Source organism: Vipera ursinii (assembly GCF_947247035.1).
Source record: "Vipera ursinii genome assembly, chromosome: 3".
NCBI lineage: Eukaryota > Metazoa > Chordata > Lepidosauria > Squamata > Viperidae > Vipera > Vipera ursinii.
The window spans coordinates 8219741-8237282 of record NC_139516.1 but is presented as its reverse complement, the minus strand read 5'-3'; the positions used below and the strand labels follow the sequence as shown (position 1 = coordinate 8237282).

The window sequence follows — 17542 nt, the reverse complement described above, 5'->3', positions numbered from 1 at the left end:
GTTTGCCAGTAGAGACTTTATTATTATTATTATTTTAAGAAAGAAGAAATAGGAACAAAATGGAATACACAGTTCAACTCTGCAGGGAGATTACTATATTACTGTCAAGAAATGCAATCATCCAGAGAGCCCATAGCATTATATATCCTGATTTTAAAATGGCAAGGAACAAACTGTCTGCTAATGAAAATGACTAGAACAACATTAAAAAATGTTCTGGACTTGTGGGGAAAAAAAAAAGATAGACTAAGCATTTTTTTAAAAAAAATGAAAAACCTAAAACTCAATCATTATGGTTCTGCTTAAAAAAAAAAAAGCTCCGTCAGAAATAGAAGGCTACAGCAGTCCATTTACTTAAGAACAGATTTACCGGTATCTTTAAAAGAATATATATTTTGAATTGTCAGAGCAATTTGGCAGTAAGAGATCTGCAAGGCAGGTACTCATTAAATAGACATTCTGGGATACAGGCCAGCCAGAGGTCAGGGAACTGGAAATAGGAAATGAGCAAACAGTTAAAGCAATGCTTATATTTGTTTAACAAGTACAGCAGTGCTTCTCAACATGGCAACTTGAAGATGTGTGGACTTCAACTCCCAGAATCCCTCAGCCAGATAGTGTAGGACAAGGGTAGGCAACCTTGGCTCTTTTATGACTCGTGGACTTCAACTCCCAGAATTCCTGAGCCAGCACAGCTGGCTGAGGAATTCTGGGAGTTGAAGTCTACGAGTCATAAAAAAGCCAAGGCTGCCTACCCCTGGTATAGGAGAACAGCAGGCAGAATTGAAGGGTAGAGTTAAGTGTGTCATCAGCTTAGAATCGTTACATTGTCACAAGCGCTCCAAATCCAGCTCCTCCTGCATTCCATTGATCCTTTATCGAGTGCCAATTTAGTGTTGAACTTTAGTTGACCAGATTAATGTCAGGCACAAAGAATTAGGACCATTTGTAAGGAACCAATGCAGCACAGAAGATTTATTAAAGTTTATACATAAGAATCTGGTCAGCTAAAGTTCAGCACTGAAGATAAGAGTCAAAGAGGGGTTGGACTGTTTGTGGGAATATAACAACTCTGAGCTGATGACATGCTTAATTCCACCCCCGCAGCTTTGCCTGCTCTTTTCCTGTGAACAGTGGATGCAATCAATCTACGTTTCTACGCAAAATCAAATACTTACTGCCACATACAATTATAAGTACAGTTTAGTTTGCAAAATCAGGCCTCTATTGCCTCAGGCATGATTTTGCAAACTAAACTCTACTTATAATTGTATACGGTAGTAAGTATTTGATTGTGTGTAGAAACATAGATTGATTGGATGTGCATCCACTATTCGTAGGAAAGTAGTTTTTGACTTATGACTACAACTGAGTTCAGAGTTTTGGTCCTAAATCTTTACATAAATCTTTACAAGTCATTGATTTTACAAACACTTTAATGACAATGGATAAACAAGCCATCCTGGTCATTAAGTGAGTAACATGGTCATTAATTTTAATTAATTTAATTTAATAATATTTATATACCGCCCTTCTCCCTGAGGACTCAGGGCGGTTCACAGGGCAGAATAAAATACTAAATACAAACATTAAAAAGAGATTAAATGATTGCCCAAGTTAGAACAATTGGAATAAAATTCTAAAAACCCCAAGATAAAATTAAGACACCAAAAATAAAACAACCCCACCAATCCCCATCAGGCTAGGCCGGCTTGTACAAACAGAAACGTCTTGAGATCGCGACGAAATCACATGGTCCTAAGTTTAAATCCAGCTTATCCAATGGATATATTTTGCCTTTTTTTGTCAGAAAGGAAAAAAAAATCACAAATTAGATGACCATGGGACACTACAATTGTTTGCAATTGAATACTGCATCCAGTTTTGGTCACCACCACGATGTACAAAAGATGTTGGGACTCTAAAAAGAGTACAGAGAAGAAGAACAAAGATGATCAGAGGACCGGAGGCTACAACATATAAGGAATGATTGCTGGAATTGGGTATGTCTAGTTTAATGAAGAGAAGGACGAGGGGGGACATGATAGCAGTGTTCCAGTATCTCAGGGGTTGCCACAAAGAAGAGGAAGTCAAGCTATTCTCCAAAGCACCTGAAGGCAGGACAAGCAGCAACGGATGGAAACTAGTCAAGGAGAGAAGCAACCTAGAACTAAGGAGAAACTTCCTGACAATTAGAACAATTAACCAGTGGAACAACCTGCCTCCAGAAGCTGTGAATTATCCAACACTGGAAATTTTTAAGAAGAGACTGGACATTTGACTGAAATGGTATAGGGTTTCCTGCCTGAGCAGGGGGTTGGACTTGATGACCTCCAAGGTTCCTTCCAACTTCATTATTATTATCGTCATTATTATTGTTGTTGTTATAAATAGGAGCTGCCTGCCAAGCACTGAAAATGCAATCACATGAGCAGAGGAGCAGTGCAGAATTCGTAATTTCAAGGACAAGTTGGAAATCATTTTTTCTGGGTGAATCATAACTTTGAGTATTAAGCGACCTGTCATAAGTTGAGGACTATCAAACAGTTTAAGAGAATTGCATGCTGGTCTCTAGTTTTAATCATGAGAAAAATTTCTTCTATCAGTTCTAAGCATAATATCCTTGTTTGTAATTCAGATCTGGTTTACAAAACTTGAAAGCTGGAACATCATGACCTATTCAGTCTTGCAAAGGGGTTCATAATTTTTTTTTACTGATCATTACTATTAATAGTGTAATTAGGTGATGGTTTCTCCTACCTCATTAAATGCTTTAGAGAGTGCAGCGCAGTAATAAGAAATTTGACTGATAAGTTTATCTTTTGAGCATTTAATGAGGACGATCTGATGCATCGTCACTCATCGTGCATCCTAGAAAATAATGGCTTGAGGTCATCCAAATCACTGTTAATATTATTTAGCTTCACAGCCTTGAGGTTAGAACACAATATTACCTGCTTGGATAAAACTATGCAAAATCATAGGCTGAATTTATCTGTTCAAGATAGAACCAGCAACAAGCTAAAATTAAAATTATCTGATTTTTCTGAATTGGAGGGTTGAAGGAGTAGAGAAAGATTGGAAATTCCATGGGCAGTAATGTCGTCATCTAAAATGAGCTTTAGAGTCAATATTTCCATCAAGAAAACAAGTATTTTCACCTTTTGTAGCCCACTGACCAACTTGGAGCATGACAATTGATCAAGTTAAAACAGTGAAATGATGATAAATGGCTGATTGAAAGCCAAAGATTTTTTTTTAGCTTAGATATCTTTTACTTGGCAATTTCTTTCATTTACATAACTCAGATAAGGCTCCAATAAAGAAAATAATTTATTTAAACAGAAACTTTCACCAAAATAGAGCAGGTTTTAAGGTTTAATTCACTTTCATATACAAAGGGATGATTTTGCCAACATTCCTTAATTTTTCTTTAATAAGATCATTTTACTGCCCTGAAGTTTGGTATTTGTGGCATTAGAGTATAACATGTTATTATTTAATTTAATGTCAAGTGGAGGATTAAGATTTCAAATTAATAACAAACCACAGGAACACTTAATCTCCGCAACAGGACAGATGCTGTTCCATGGCTATAAATCTAAATCAAAATGAAAGAATAGGGATATTTTGTGGATTATATCCACAGCTCTCATTATAAACACACATAATACACACTTTCACCTGGAAAGAAAACTTGGAGTGATTTATAAACTTTGCAAAACAAATCAAATCAAATATCCGACATTCTAAAAAATGAAGAATTAATTTAGGCTTCTGTATCAGAATACCTGCGTATAAACATGGAAGACAGCAATATTTATATAATATATACAGTATATAAATGATGAGATAATTGGTTCATCACTCAGCCAGATTTACAGACTGGATTTGGCATTTTTATCCATATATAAATATTTTCATATTTATTTTTTTATCAACAAAATAAAATACAAAACAGAAAAAAACATCCAATACTAGCAACAAAAAGGGGGAGGGGGGAGTCTTGGGTACAAAAACAAAGGGAAAAGAAAAAATCCCAAATGTCAAATAGGTCTAACATTAAACATAAAGAATTCACCCTGGCTGGATGCTGGAAAATAAATAAAGAACTAATAGGTTCTCCTTGCCCTAGATTAGATTAGATTAGATTAGATTAGATTAGATTAGATTAGATTAGATTAGATTAGATTAGATTAGATTAGATTAGATTAGATTAGATTAGATTAGATTAGATTAGATTACCTTTATTGTCATTTTTTACTGTGGGCACAAGGGCACACATTAAAAATGAAATTTAGTTGCTTGCTCTCAAAGTGTACACATACATAACACACATTTAAAACATCCTATATACAACATATGTAGAGACTTAAAACCTTACATGTAGATAACATATAATTATTAATCACTGTCCATCTTGAATACATAATGGAAGGAGGAAGCTTTAGAGTTCACAAGGTTAATACTGTATGGAACAAAACTCTGACTGAATCTGGATGTTCTACTTTGGATACAATGAAGCCCCCTCCTCCCAGAAGGGAACAAGGAAAACAGGTCATGGAGAGGGTGTGTAGTGTCCCAGACAATCTTACAGACCCTGCTCAAGCAACGCTTATGTGCTATGTCCTGGATGGGAGGGAGGGAACTGCCAATGATCTTTTCAGCCATCCTCACCACTCTTGGCACCACCTTCCTGTCTGAAGCAGTATAGCATATCAAGTATAACAATAGCTATAAGCTTTCCCATCCATATTGTTGTGATTCAGCGTCAGCCTGTGGTTCCGGCAGCTGGGTCGGATGATTCTGAAGAGGAGGAGGAGGAGGGGTTTGGAGAGCCTTTGGTGTCAGTGTCTGATGCACTGCAGGACGCTCAGCCTGGCCCCTCCCATCTTGTTCCTCCTCAGACTCAGCCGTGTGAGCACGAGGGATTGGAAGAAGACAATCCACAGCTGGCTCTGTTCAGGGACGCTAGGAGCAGGAGGCAATCTAGCACAGCAGAACAGAGGAAGGCAATGAGGCACCTCGGGAGAAGTCAATGAGAAGCCACACCTTGGGACTGCTGATAAAAGGGGAAGGTGTGGGAGGTGCTGGTTGCTGAAGGCAACCGTTTGAAGATCTTCTGCTAGAGTCCTGGTCTGTTATTCTTGTTAATTCTTGTTTGAATTTTTGGTTTAACTCTTGAACTTTTCATTTAACTTTTGTTTGAACTCTTTGTAAATAAACTTGGTTGGGTTTTTTCCAGCCTGTTGACTATAAAAAGGGGTTGTCCCTGACATTCAAACAGGGCCAGTCGTAGGCTGAAACAGAACACATATTTAACAAAAATGCTATATTAAATAAACAAATATTCCAGATGTGGAAATCTGTCTAATCTAATTGACCCTACATCTAATCATAGTGGAAGATAACATTATTATTGTGGAATTAATATTAGCAATACATCAGTCAGTTGAAAAAGGCAGCCTTACTTGGAACAGTTTACATCCTGGGATGACACCTTTAACACCATTGAACATTCACCTCTGCCTCTCCTAGGTCCTTAAGGACACAGGTGGATAAAAATGCCAAATCCAGTGAATGAGTGATGAACCAATACTCTCATCATCCATTCTGACAACTTCCTCGTGTCACAATGTTTGTTGTAGGGGTCTTCAAACTTGGCCCTTTTATGACTTATGGACTTCAACTCCCAGAATTCCTCAGCCAGTCACGTCCCACTGGATGTGATAAACAGAAAAGGTATTGGGATAAAAAGAACAGCAAATGTAGGAGAAGGAGAGGCAGAGGGATGGAGTCAAGAGAGGAATCAGCCTGGAGTCCTTACGTTGCCACAAGTGATCCAAGTCCAATCTTGAATTCAACCAAAAAATTTCTAAGACCACCCCAGGCCAAGCCACAACATTACAGGCAGTTCTAGACTTACAACCACAATTGAGCCCGACATTTCTGTTGTTAAGGGAGACATTTGTTAAGTGGGTTTTGTTGTGTAGTGAGTTCTTTGGAGGCAGGAAGCAAGATGAGAGGTTTCAAACAGGAACATTTCTTTATTGAGGCAAACAGGTACAGAAGTGAATCAGAGGCTTCTGCGCAGCTACTTATACGGTTGGCCACTAGGCGGTGGCCAATATGTTTAAAGGAACCCATTCCCGCCCCAAATCATCCAATGATCTTCTTGGAGACTGCATGTATGGCTAGTCAGCGACACCTCAATTGAGCAACCTTAAGCAGCATTCAAAAGATGCGAAAACAGTTCAAGTACAATCCCATTACCGGTTTTGCCCCATTTTACAACCTTTCTCGCCACAGTTGTTAAGTGAATCACTGAATCACTGCAGATGATAAGTTAGTAACATGGTTGTTAAACAAATCTGGCTTCCCCATTGACTTTGTTTACAAAAAGGTCACAGATATGGGTCAGTTGCCAAGCGTTTGAACTTTGATGGCGTGATTATGAGGATGCTGCAACGGTCATAAGTGTGAAAAATGGGTCAGTTACTTTTTCCAGTGCTGTTGTAACTTTGAACGGTCACTAAATGAACCGTACAGGACTAGCTGTATAAAATGAGAGGAAACTTTACTCCCTTACTAGCAGTGAATGATGTTACCCAGTTTGGGTAAGGAAACGTCTGCAAGAAAAGAACCAAGCTCAGACAGCACCAAGGACTCCTGAACCCATAATCCACCCACTCGCCCCAAAAGCTGAGATGTTGAGAGCGGATCCTCAGCCGTTGAAGCTGCAGCCCCGCGAGGCCGCCAGAGGGCGCTGGGCCTCCGGATGGGCCTCGGCGGCGGCCATGGGCGAAGCGGAGAGCTCGGCCGGGGCGGCGGAGGTGAAGCCCCCTTGCCCTGGCCTGGGCCCTGGGCCTGCTCCGGCGGCGATGGAGCCCGGGCCTCAAGCGTCGTCGGAGGACGCGGCGGCTGCAGCAGCCGCCGCTATCGCTTCGGCCGCGATGGCAGCCACGTCGGCGGCTCCTCCGCCCCCTCCGCCTCCGCCGCTGCTGCCGGTGCCGGTGGTGTGGAGCCCCGAAGTGGAGGTGTGCCTCTTCCACGCCATGCTGGGCCACAAGCCAGTCGGTGAGTGCTAGGCGGGGCGGGGTGGGGGTGGGGGTGGAGAAGCAGGCCGCAAAGCGAGCCTCGGCCTCGAGTAGCGGCTCCAGCCGAGGTGGTCGCGAGGAGGCGGGCGGGGTCCTTAACGGCAGCGCGGGGTCTGGGCCTTCCACTTTAGGCCCGGGACTTTCTTTCCAAACCGGCCTAGTTTCGCCGGATTGCAGTTATCGCGGAATTCTCTGGCCGGAGGCAGAAGATTTTCTAACTTTTCAGGCTTTAGTGGTGAAAGGGGTCATTTGGACTGAAAATGCATCTTTTTTTGTTTCCTTCCAAAACAAATGGCAGGGCGGCCAGCTGTCTTTGACCTTAAGTAGCTGAGTTGGCCTTGGTTATTACTGGATGGGAGACCACCAGGAGAGCCCATGTTCAATGGGCTGGAATGAGGGAAGGGCAAGGGGCTTCTGTGTTCTTGCTTAGAGCTCATTTTAGGGGACTCCTCAAATATTTAGTTCCATTGGAGGAAGCTTCTGGCTTTGCTTCTTTCTTGGATTGAATTGAGAAGAAAATCACTAATAATTGAAAGTATTGGATGTTGCAGCCCTCATTTTATGAATGGGGAATTTAAACCAGACCAGCTCCCCAAGAAATTCACAAACCCCAAATTAGTGATAAGTTCTTGCAGGCAAGAAGCAGATTGTATTTGTGTTGTTTGGGTAACTGCTGTATATTCCATTGTGATTTTATGTTGGCCTTTACAATAGAGTAGGCTTTAGCCAAGAAGACCTTGGAATCTAAATTATTTGTGCATGATTTTTTTTTCCATCAGGTTTTGCTTTCCTTGATTGCAGCCTGGCGGGGTTTTTTGTTTTCCATGTTAAATTGACATAAGGAGCATGGTCTGTTACTTTATGCATACGTTCACAGAGGCAGAAGTGGCTGATTTGTTAACTCATTTGCCCCACAAACCCATTTATGCTTGGTGGATAAAGCATGCCATTTTTGCAAAAATTGCCCTTTCTCTTATCCAAAAGCACTTCTTATTTCTGTCAACCAAATCAGCTGATAACCTATATGGCAAGTTGCATTCTTGATCCACTGTGGAGTTTTTAAACTAGGCATCTTGGGAAAGAGATTTGTATTGCAGTATTTATAAAGTAGCTTGTGGCCTCAGCAGGAACTCTGTTTGGACATGAAAGTTAAACAGGAACTATTGTGGATAATACCTAAATTAGAGACTTCCACAGAATGCCAATCATGGCATGTTTAAAAAAAATTAAACTTCTGTATAACATCCAAGGAGAATCATGGATGTGCCCATTAAATCAGTGTTTCTGAACTTTGGAAACTTTCAGGTGTATGCTGAATTCCCAGAATTCCTCATTCTGGGTAGGGAATTCTGGGAGTTGAAATCCATGCATCTTTAAAGTTGTCAAGGTTGAGAAACACTGCATAAACCATCAGGAGTTAAGTGTGACACAAAAGAGGCTTTCTTTTTGTGTTAATTAATTAATGTAGCATTTACCCCCTCTACCATTCTAACTCTTTATTTCTCCTTCAGGTGTGAATCGCCATTTTCATATGATCTGTATCCGAGATAAATTTAGTCAGAATATTGGGAGGCAAATTTCTTCCAAAGTTATCTGGGACCACTTGAGCACAATGTATGACATGCAGGCACTGGTAAGCATTGACAGGTGAAAAAAAAGAGGTCAGTGCCTCTGCTGAATTAGAGCAATGAGGGGCTGGTCATAGAACCCAGATCAGATGTAGAAATGATGATAGTTTGTTCTTTCAGAGGGAAACCATTGCTATGTGGTCCTTTCCATCCCCCATGCTCTATTGTGCATCAGAGCTGCAGTTACGGGTAGACAAAAAGATTCCACATAATCTGTTTTTCAGTCTTTGGGGCTGATAACAGTACCAAAGAAATTGTGCAGGTAGAGAAAAAGCTTGTGTAGGTAGAGAAAAAGCTTGGAAACTGAGAATTGAAAAGAACTAAAATTCATCTGAGAAGGCAATGGTGGTTTAGTTCTAGTTAATGTCTTTCTTATGCACATGCTATGTATCTGTAGCACCCATTTAGGGATTGTATAATAATATGTGGGAAAGATACACAAATTGCAGTTTTATTGCATGTTTTCATTTTTAAAGGAAATTTTATTTGTTGATCTTCAGTATTATAGGCAACAGTGATACCACACAGAGCAATTATATTTTGTACAGCATGATTTACGGTAACACACAGTACAGTCATACAATAGAAAACAAAGACATAGGAGAACAAAATAATATAAATGCAAAATCAAACATACAAGTTTTAAAAACAAACTACTGAGAAGTGTTGATCTTATATCAGTTTATGTACAGATTTCTTGTTTTTCTTTTTAAGCATGAGTCGGAGATTCTTCCTTTCCCCAATTCGGAAAAAAACTTCATCCTCCCTGATGAAATTTTTCAAGAAGTAAAAGAAGGTGAGATATTTGGATGTACGGTATATTTCTTCCAAACAAGGATCTTGCTGCCATGGTTCCGACTGAGGAACCAGACAAAGTAAGCACAGCTGAGACAGTTCAATCTCTAATGGAAAACTTTATTGAGTACATCACTTTGGCACAAATGAAAGGAAAGCTAGCTCTAACTCACTTGGCGCCAAACTCGGCTTATAAAAGTACAGAACCACACACCCCTTTCACTAATAGTGCAGGTCACATTGTCCATTTAAGCTCCAGACGGTTGTTATGAGAGGAAGTCTTCAGTTCTTTGTAAACAGCATTTGAGTGACCTTGATTCTCACAGCCTGGCTGCTGGGAACCTGAAACCCACATTCTATTCCTTCCTCCTCCCCCAGAGACTGTAAGCAAGCTAAGAAGTAATAATGGCTGAAACAGCATGAGCATTCCTCTCATCTTGACACTTACAGTAAAAGTTTGCATAGAATTGCAACCTAAGCCCTTATACTGGAAGATATATTTTCAAATGACCAAAATTCAGCATCACGTGGTCCTCAGTTTACATCCATAATTTTCAAAGCAAGCTGTACCGTCCTTTTTGAAGGCGTTCTGAAGACAGCGCAGGTGTACGAAAACGCCACAGCTTGTTTGGAAAGCTTGTTTTCTGCAATCCTCCAAACTGGCATCCCTTTTTGAAGGCTTTCCAAAGATAGCACAGGAAAAGCTTCCAGACCAAGATGGAGTGACTTTGTAAACCTGCTCTATTTTCCAAAAGTTTGGAGAAATTCGTAAACCTGAGCTGTCTTCGGAGCCTTCCAGATGTATGGACTTCAACTGCCAGAATTTTTTGCAGCGGCCATGGTGGGGTTAAGGAAGGCTACTAAATTTTGTCCTGAAAAATACATATGACTTTCTACAGGCCCTGAAATTATTGCTCATTCCTGCTTCTTTACTTTGAGGCCTATGGCCCATGCTTCAAAAAAAAAATCTAGTTTCAGATTTGAAGGGCTTTTGGTGGCAGCAGGAGCTGGCAGTAAAAAATATCCTTTTGCCCCCCAAAAGACACTTGGGTGACCTCAAGATCACCTGAAGGAAGACATTGAAATTCCCTGCTTTCCCACTGATCTTCTCATTGTTTTCCACAGGTAAAGTGATGATAGAAGACGATCTGAAGGAAGAAATAAAGGAAGAGATGGAAGGGCACTCAGCTGCTGAAGAAGGTATTTTGCTAGATGAAAGACAGGTCTTCTGTAAGACAGGATTTTGGCCCTTGTTAGTCCTCACATGTGCATGTCATGTAAAACATTGTTTCAGAAGGCAGACTGTCAGCAAAGGATTGGGGTTGAAAGAGATGGTGCATTGTTAAAGAGGTGAGAAACTGCCTGTTGCAATGCTTTTCAACCATGGCAACCTTAAGATATGTAGACTTAAAACTATAACTATCCCTATTCGTGAGATCTCATTATATATTCAAAGTTCTGACGGTCGGGCTCTTTCTGTGGCCAAATTTCAGGTGTTTGGCAACAGCCGTTTGCCGTGTCCCCCAGTCATGCGATCACATTTTTATCCCAGTTTTGCCAAAAATCAGCATTCCCAGTTTTTAGCAAAACATCCCCAATAGCAAGTCATCGGTTTGCTTAACAGCCTGGGTGATTTGCTTAACGGCTGCCACAAGAGTGGTAAAACTGGCTCAGTCACATGGCCAAACCACTCGACTGTAACAGTCTGTGTTATATAGACCAGGGCTTTTCAACCAGTGGTACAGGTACCACCTGTGGTACATTGGCACCTAGCAGGTGATACGCAACCATCCTAGAAAAGTAGTAGTGAGGGAGGGGAATGAGCTGAACTGGTGGTAGCACTGCACAACACTGAGCGAGAGACGGCTGGAGCTGCAGGGCTGTCAGGGCTCAGTGGAAGCGCCAGGATCAGCGCCAGGCTCCAGCTGGAGCTCGGTGCTGATCCCAGCACATCTGCTGAGCCCAGAAGAAGCGCTGATCAGCTGGAATGTTGCAGCATCTCCAGGGTCTTGTGATTTACATTCAGATGCTTGGCAACTGATTCATATTTATGACGGTCACAGTGTCCCAGGGTCATGTGAAGTGACCAAAACCTGCTGTAACCACCTAGCAGAGGGGGGGGAATAAAAATCCAATGCCACCCCACCCCACCCCCACTGCCAATCCTCAACAGAAATGCTCACAATGAAAACATCAGACAGGAGGAAGAGCGCTGGCAGGCAGGCAGGCAGGTGTCTTCCTCGGCTGTGGCTTGGGGGGCACTTTTTTCAGCGCCATTGTAACTTCGAACAGTCACTAAGCGAACCGTTGTAAGGGCCACCTGTAGTTAACTAGATACAAAAGGAAGAATCGGACAAAATTGTGGATAGAGTGGCCCCGTTTTATAGATTATGTTAAAGTATCTCTCTCTTAACAAAAGCCACAATCGCATACGGAAAGAAGTGCGCGCAGATCCATCGCAGCCTGGAAATGGGAAAATGTCCTTCCAATCGTGGTCTGATCGTTTTGTTTCAGTCTATGCTTCTCTGGGGAACCTGACAAAGGCCACCGAAAAAACCAGCAGTAAAGAGAAGGAACGAAGCTCCTCCGAGTCTGGATGCAAAGAAGGAGGAGGAGATAAGAGAAAGCGGAACAGAGTCACAGAGAAGGTCTTAAATGCAAACAGCAACCCCTCCAGTCCCAGTGCCGCAAAACGGCGTAGGACATAAAAGGGGCAGAACAATCCTGGAGTGTATCCTGAAGTCTGAACAGGGAAAAATGGTAGGTCCTAGTTTGCCCGTTCAGTGTTGGAATGGGGAGACAAACCGGTCATCGCCCCTCTAAAGGGAAGCAAACGGTAGCTTTGTCCCCCAAATGTTAAGAAGAGAGGGTGGCTTCACAGCAAATGCACAAGTCCGACACGTCTTTTTGCTATCAGACGCAAACTACATACTTAGTATCACACCTGGATCTGTGGGAACCAAGGGGTATTGTTTTTTTTATTTACATTTTTAGAGGCTTCTGTGTTTTGGACTGGAGTTACTCGTTTTGGTGACTGCAGCACAATTCTACATAGCCAGAATCTGAACTTGCCAAAAACAACTGAGTTTATATATCCTGGGATTAGTCATGCATGTTGCCTGGTAAGCAGAAGAGAGTTCGCTGTATATTTGTGTATATATGTATATATATATATATGTGGGGATTTTTTTATTCATTATTTAATTTACTGATTTTTTTTTTAAAGAAGAAGTATTTTTTGCAGAAATTCTTAAACAGGTTCGGGTAATTTTGCTATTCGAACTATTTTGGAAGTAGGCTTTATGTTTTTACTTGAAAATGTGCTGAGTTTATACGCACAGGTGTTAAAAAGACAAACTCTCTTAGTGTTTCTCTATGATCCGATAGTAAAATTTCCTTGCCTGAATTGGGAGGGATTTAGGAAAACATCTTTTGTAAGAAAAACAGTATCAAAACAGTTAACAGTTACAGTAACATTCACATTCTGTTTGAATAAATTTCTGCTGTTCGATAAAATGAGTTCTAGTCCATTTCGTTTTTCCATTCCAGCTGTTTTCATTTACACCCTACATTAAGTTAGTATCAAGGTTCCGACTAGTGGACCCAAACAAATCAGAACTTACAGCTGTGAAGTTTCCTCAAAGAACATGGTTTTGGATACATAATATCGGAATGGTCAAAAGTGAAACCAACTCTAAATTTCCCCCTAGGAATTCAATGTAGCTAAGTGATACACTTCCCTCCACCTACTACACTGATGAACACACTACCCAATGAGGGCAATTGGTGGGCTCCGTGACACTTCCCTCCCCCTTCCAGCAATTGGAATGACCTTGGTTCCCACAGGATTACTAGCAATCCTTTCGGTTTCTTCCACCCACCCAACCTGTGTGGCAACTGAGAACGATAAAGATGGCTTCAGCCAGTTTCGTTTCAGAAGTTGACAGTCGGACTCCCCTAGAGAGAAAGAAGTTCCTTAAAAAAAAACAGCACGGGAGACTTACAATCATGCGCGTACACCTCCAACCTGTGTGGCTTCAGCCAGGTTCGTTTCAGAAATTGGCAGGTTTATTTCACCGAGTTCTAAGAATAGCTCAGCTATTGATCAGCTTTAATTCTTGCCAGTGATTTTTCTCCAGCCTCTGTCGATTTCTCATCAACGCAATACAGGCCTAGTTCTCAGCCTACGAGTGAAATTCAGCCTGAAATTCAGACATGTGTCAGTGGGGAAGGGTGCCTGTCAGAACTTTGGGACTGAGTCATAAGTCCCTTTTTTCCAGGTAGATTGTAATTTCAAACATTCACTAAGCAAGCGGTCATAAGTCGAGGACTAGCTGTGTTCTTAACCGATCGTATCGTTTCTTTTAACCTCTCCCCAAAGTGGCAGATGGCGTTTTAGAAATGGACTAAATAAACAATTCATAAAACCTTGTGGCCTCTGAATCTGAGGAACCACATGCATTTGCAGCCACAGGGCCAAAACACCTAAGTGGGTCAGGCGACGTATCACGGCACCAGAAATCAAAATCCCCATGCCTTAACATTTGCACATCCAGTGTCAGGAAACAAGTGTAAAGTTTGACTTCTGGTAACGACATGGGTCTGTCAGGCACAAGAAATCAGGAGCCAGGATAGATTTCAAAAGCACTATGAGTTTATTCCATGCTACCGACAGTATATATAAGAATCTGATCTATCAACATTCAAGGCAAATTGGCACTAGATAAGAGTTAACAGATTTCAAGGGGGGGCAGGACTTAGATCTCTTATGGCGGCGTAGAGATCTCTTATGGCGGCGTAGAGAATCCAAATTGATGCATTTGACTCCGCCTTCAGGATCAGCCTGGTTGTCCCCTACAATATCCTCGATTCTTGCTCATCATCCACAGCTTTTTATTAGGTGTGCTAACTCAATGCACCTGGCTTTGTTATAAAGTAAATTGATTTTTATAAATTTGCACTGTACACTGAATCACGAACCAACTAAAGAAACTTAAGATTACACAGAATGTTACAACACAAATACCTGAAGAGAACTAATGTAAGGTTAACACAATCAACCTCCAGGTTAATAACAATGCAGTCATTACTGTATCAAATGTATTTGTCTCCCATCTTGCAGTTCAAAGTGACTCACATTATCACAATGCAATTAATTAAGTGTAATGAAATTAATTGACTACATGTATTGAAGCTGGAACTTTTCTTGATTCTGGCTCTTCTTGATTTGTACTAAAGCCCTGTTTATGTATGTGCAGCCTTGTTATTCCAGAAAAAAAACCTGACAACATATCTGTTATCGCCTTTACCAGGATCAACTAAAAACAGCAAATTTGCACAGGTAATCTTCAACTTGAAACCTTCATTTAGCAACCAAACTTTAAATGGCATTGAAAATAGTGACTTTATGACTGTTTTTCATACTTAACAATCACTGTAGCCTCTCTGTGGTCCCATGATCAAAATTAGGATGCTTGGCAACTGGCTCATATTTATGACGGTTGCATGTGTCTCAGGGTCTTGTAAGATCACCTTTTGCGATCTGACCAGCGAAGTCAATACGTGTAAGCCAGATTCACTGACTTAAAACAAATGCAGTGATTCACTTAACCATCGTGGCAAGAAAGGTCGTGAAACGTGGGCAAAACTCCCTTAACCGTCTCACTTAGCAACAGAAATGTGCTCAATTGTGGTCCTATGTCCAGGACTACCTATAAGCCTTTTGGGCCTATTTAAAACAACAAGGGACGTGGTGGCTCAGTGGGTTAGGACGCTGAGCTTGTCGATCAGAAGGTCGGCAGTTTGGCGGGTCGAATCCCGAGTGCCGCATAGCAGAGTGAGCGCCTGTTACTCGTCCCAGCTTCTGCCAACCTAGCAGTTCGAATGCACGAAAAAATGCAAGTAGAAAAATAGGGACCACTACGGTGGGAAGGTAACAGCGTTCCGTGCGCCTTTGGCGTCTAGTCATGCCGGCCACATGACCACGGAGACGTCCTCGGACAAGCGCTGGCTCTTCGGCTTTGAAACGGAGATGAGCACCGGCCCCTAGAGTCAGAAACGACTAGCACACATGTGCGGGGGAACCTTTACCTTAAAACAACAACAGCCAAAAATAAAACATGCTCAGCCTATTATCCAAATTTTACTTTGGGAATGGCATCAGAAACTCAGAAAAATAATGTTAGGCAAAATGGAAACCTTTCATATGTACGCTTGCCAAGTGGGATTGAAACCCTAAAGAGCTATTAAATGCGTAGTTTTTTTTTTAAAGGTTGCAATATTTTTCAGGCTAGTTTTTCTGCTATAAAGTCAAGTACAGGCAGTCCTGAACCTACGACCACAACTGAGCCCAAAGTTTCTGTTGCTAAGTGAGAAATCTGTTGTTAAGTGAGTTTTGCTCCATTTTACGACCTTGCTTAAGTGAATCACTGCAGTTGTTACAGTTAAGCGAATCGGACTTCCCCATTGGCTTTGCTTGTCAGAGGGTCAACAAAAGGGGATCACATGACCCTGGGTCGCGGCAACCTTCGTAAATATGAGCCAGTTGCCAGGGATCTGAACTTTGATCACGTGACCATGAGGATGCGGCAACGGTCGTAAGTGTGAAAAACCCTCATAATGTCACTTTTTTCAGTGCCGTTGCAATTTGAACCGTCATTAAACCAACTATTGTTGAGAACTACCTGTACTTTGTGCCATTTTTTTTAATTCTTCAGCTCGGAATCAATGCAGATATACCCATAGTTGCAATCTCCTCACGTATTCCCAGGGGGAGGGCGTTCTCTGTGGGTGCGCCCGCCCTTTGGAACGAACTGCCGATGGAGCTTCGGACTGCCCCCGACCTTCGCTCGTTTCGCCGGGACTTAAAAACCTGGTTGTTTGAATTGTCTGGCCTGGACTGAGGGATTTTAAATTATGTTATTAAATTAAATTATTAAATTAAATTAATTTTAAATTTCAATTTTAATGTTATCTTAATTTTGTGGGCTTGTATTAATTTAATCTTATTTTATTGTCTCTTTTTGTATTGTTTTTAACTTGCCCTGTGAACCGCCCCGAGTCCTTCGGGAATAGGGCGGTATATAAATTAAATAAATAAATAAATAAATAAATAAATAAATAAATAAATAAATAATCTATTTTGAACACAACTGGGGTTTTTTCCCCTCTGAAAACGCGCTTTCGTGTCTCCTTTCCATTCCTACCTCCTGGTATCGTGTCACGTCTGTTGTTTGACTCTTAAAAGCCTGCACACCGTCAGCACAATCCCGTAGAAATCCTTCCTGTCGTAATAATGATCCGAAATAAATCGGCTTAACGCAATCTTTTTTACCCAACACCCTTAAGATAAACCGGCCACACAGGCAGAGTTGGCGCCACTCATTACAGCAAAAGATGGGATTCGTTTGTCAATCAGGATGTCGTGTGAATATAGGGAACGGTTGCTGGAATTGGGTATGTGTAGTTTAACGAAGAGAAGGGCGAGGGGTGACATGATAGCAGTCTTCCAATATCTCAGGGGCTGCCCCAAAGAAGAGGGAGTCCAGCTATTCTCCAAAGCACCTGAAAGCAGGACAAGAAGCAATGGATGGAAACTAGTCAAGGAGAGAAGCAACCTAGAACTAAGGAGAAACTTCCTGACAGTTAGAACAATTAACCAGTGGAACAACCTGCCTCCAGAAGCTGTGAATGCTCCAACATTGGAAGTTTTTAAGAAGAGACTGGACACCCATTTGTCTGAAATGGTATAAGGTTTCCTGCCTGAGCAGGGGGTTGGACTAGATGACCTCCAAGGTCCCTTCCAACTTTATTATTATTATTATTATTATTATTATTATTATTATTATTATTATTATTATTATTATTGTTGTTGTTGTTGTTGTTGTTGTTGTTGTTGTTGTTGTTATTATTATTGTTATTGTTATTGTTATAGTTGGAAGGGACCTTGGAGGTCATTTATTAATAATAATAATAATAATAATAATAATAATAATAATAATAATAATAATAATAATAATAATA

At 41.2% G+C, this 17542-nt stretch overlaps 1 protein-coding gene and 1 long non-coding RNA gene across 4 annotated transcripts in view; one reads left to right on the top strand and one right to left on the bottom strand.

Moving 5' to 3' along the window:
• LOC310639380 overlaps window positions 1-17542 on the bottom strand; it is a 472331-nt gene that overhangs the window by 199155 nt on the left and 255634 nt on the right. The gene's annotated exons all lie outside the window — the stretch shown is intronic.
• On the top strand, window positions 6708-13036 carry MRGBP (MRG domain binding protein; the record flags this gene model as incomplete). Of its 3 annotated transcripts, XR_014491860.1 has the most annotated exons (6): window positions 6708-7077; window positions 8609-8730; window positions 9440-9521; window positions 10646-10720; window positions 12035-12280; window positions 12515-13036. XR_014491860.1 is itself a non-coding variant. In XM_083357321.1 (5 exons), 5 exons carry the CDS (start codon window positions 6708-6710, stop codon window positions 12226-12228), a joined length of 843 nt encoding a protein of 280 aa, XP_083213447.1. In that variant the 3' UTR covers window positions 12229-13036. The 3 variants fall into 3 exon arrangements, 2 of the variants coding, with proteins under 2 accessions (XP_083213447.1, XP_083213448.1); XM_083357321.1 differs by having other exon boundaries at window positions 12035-13036; XM_083357322.1 differs by having other exon boundaries at window positions 6795-7077; window positions 11940-13036.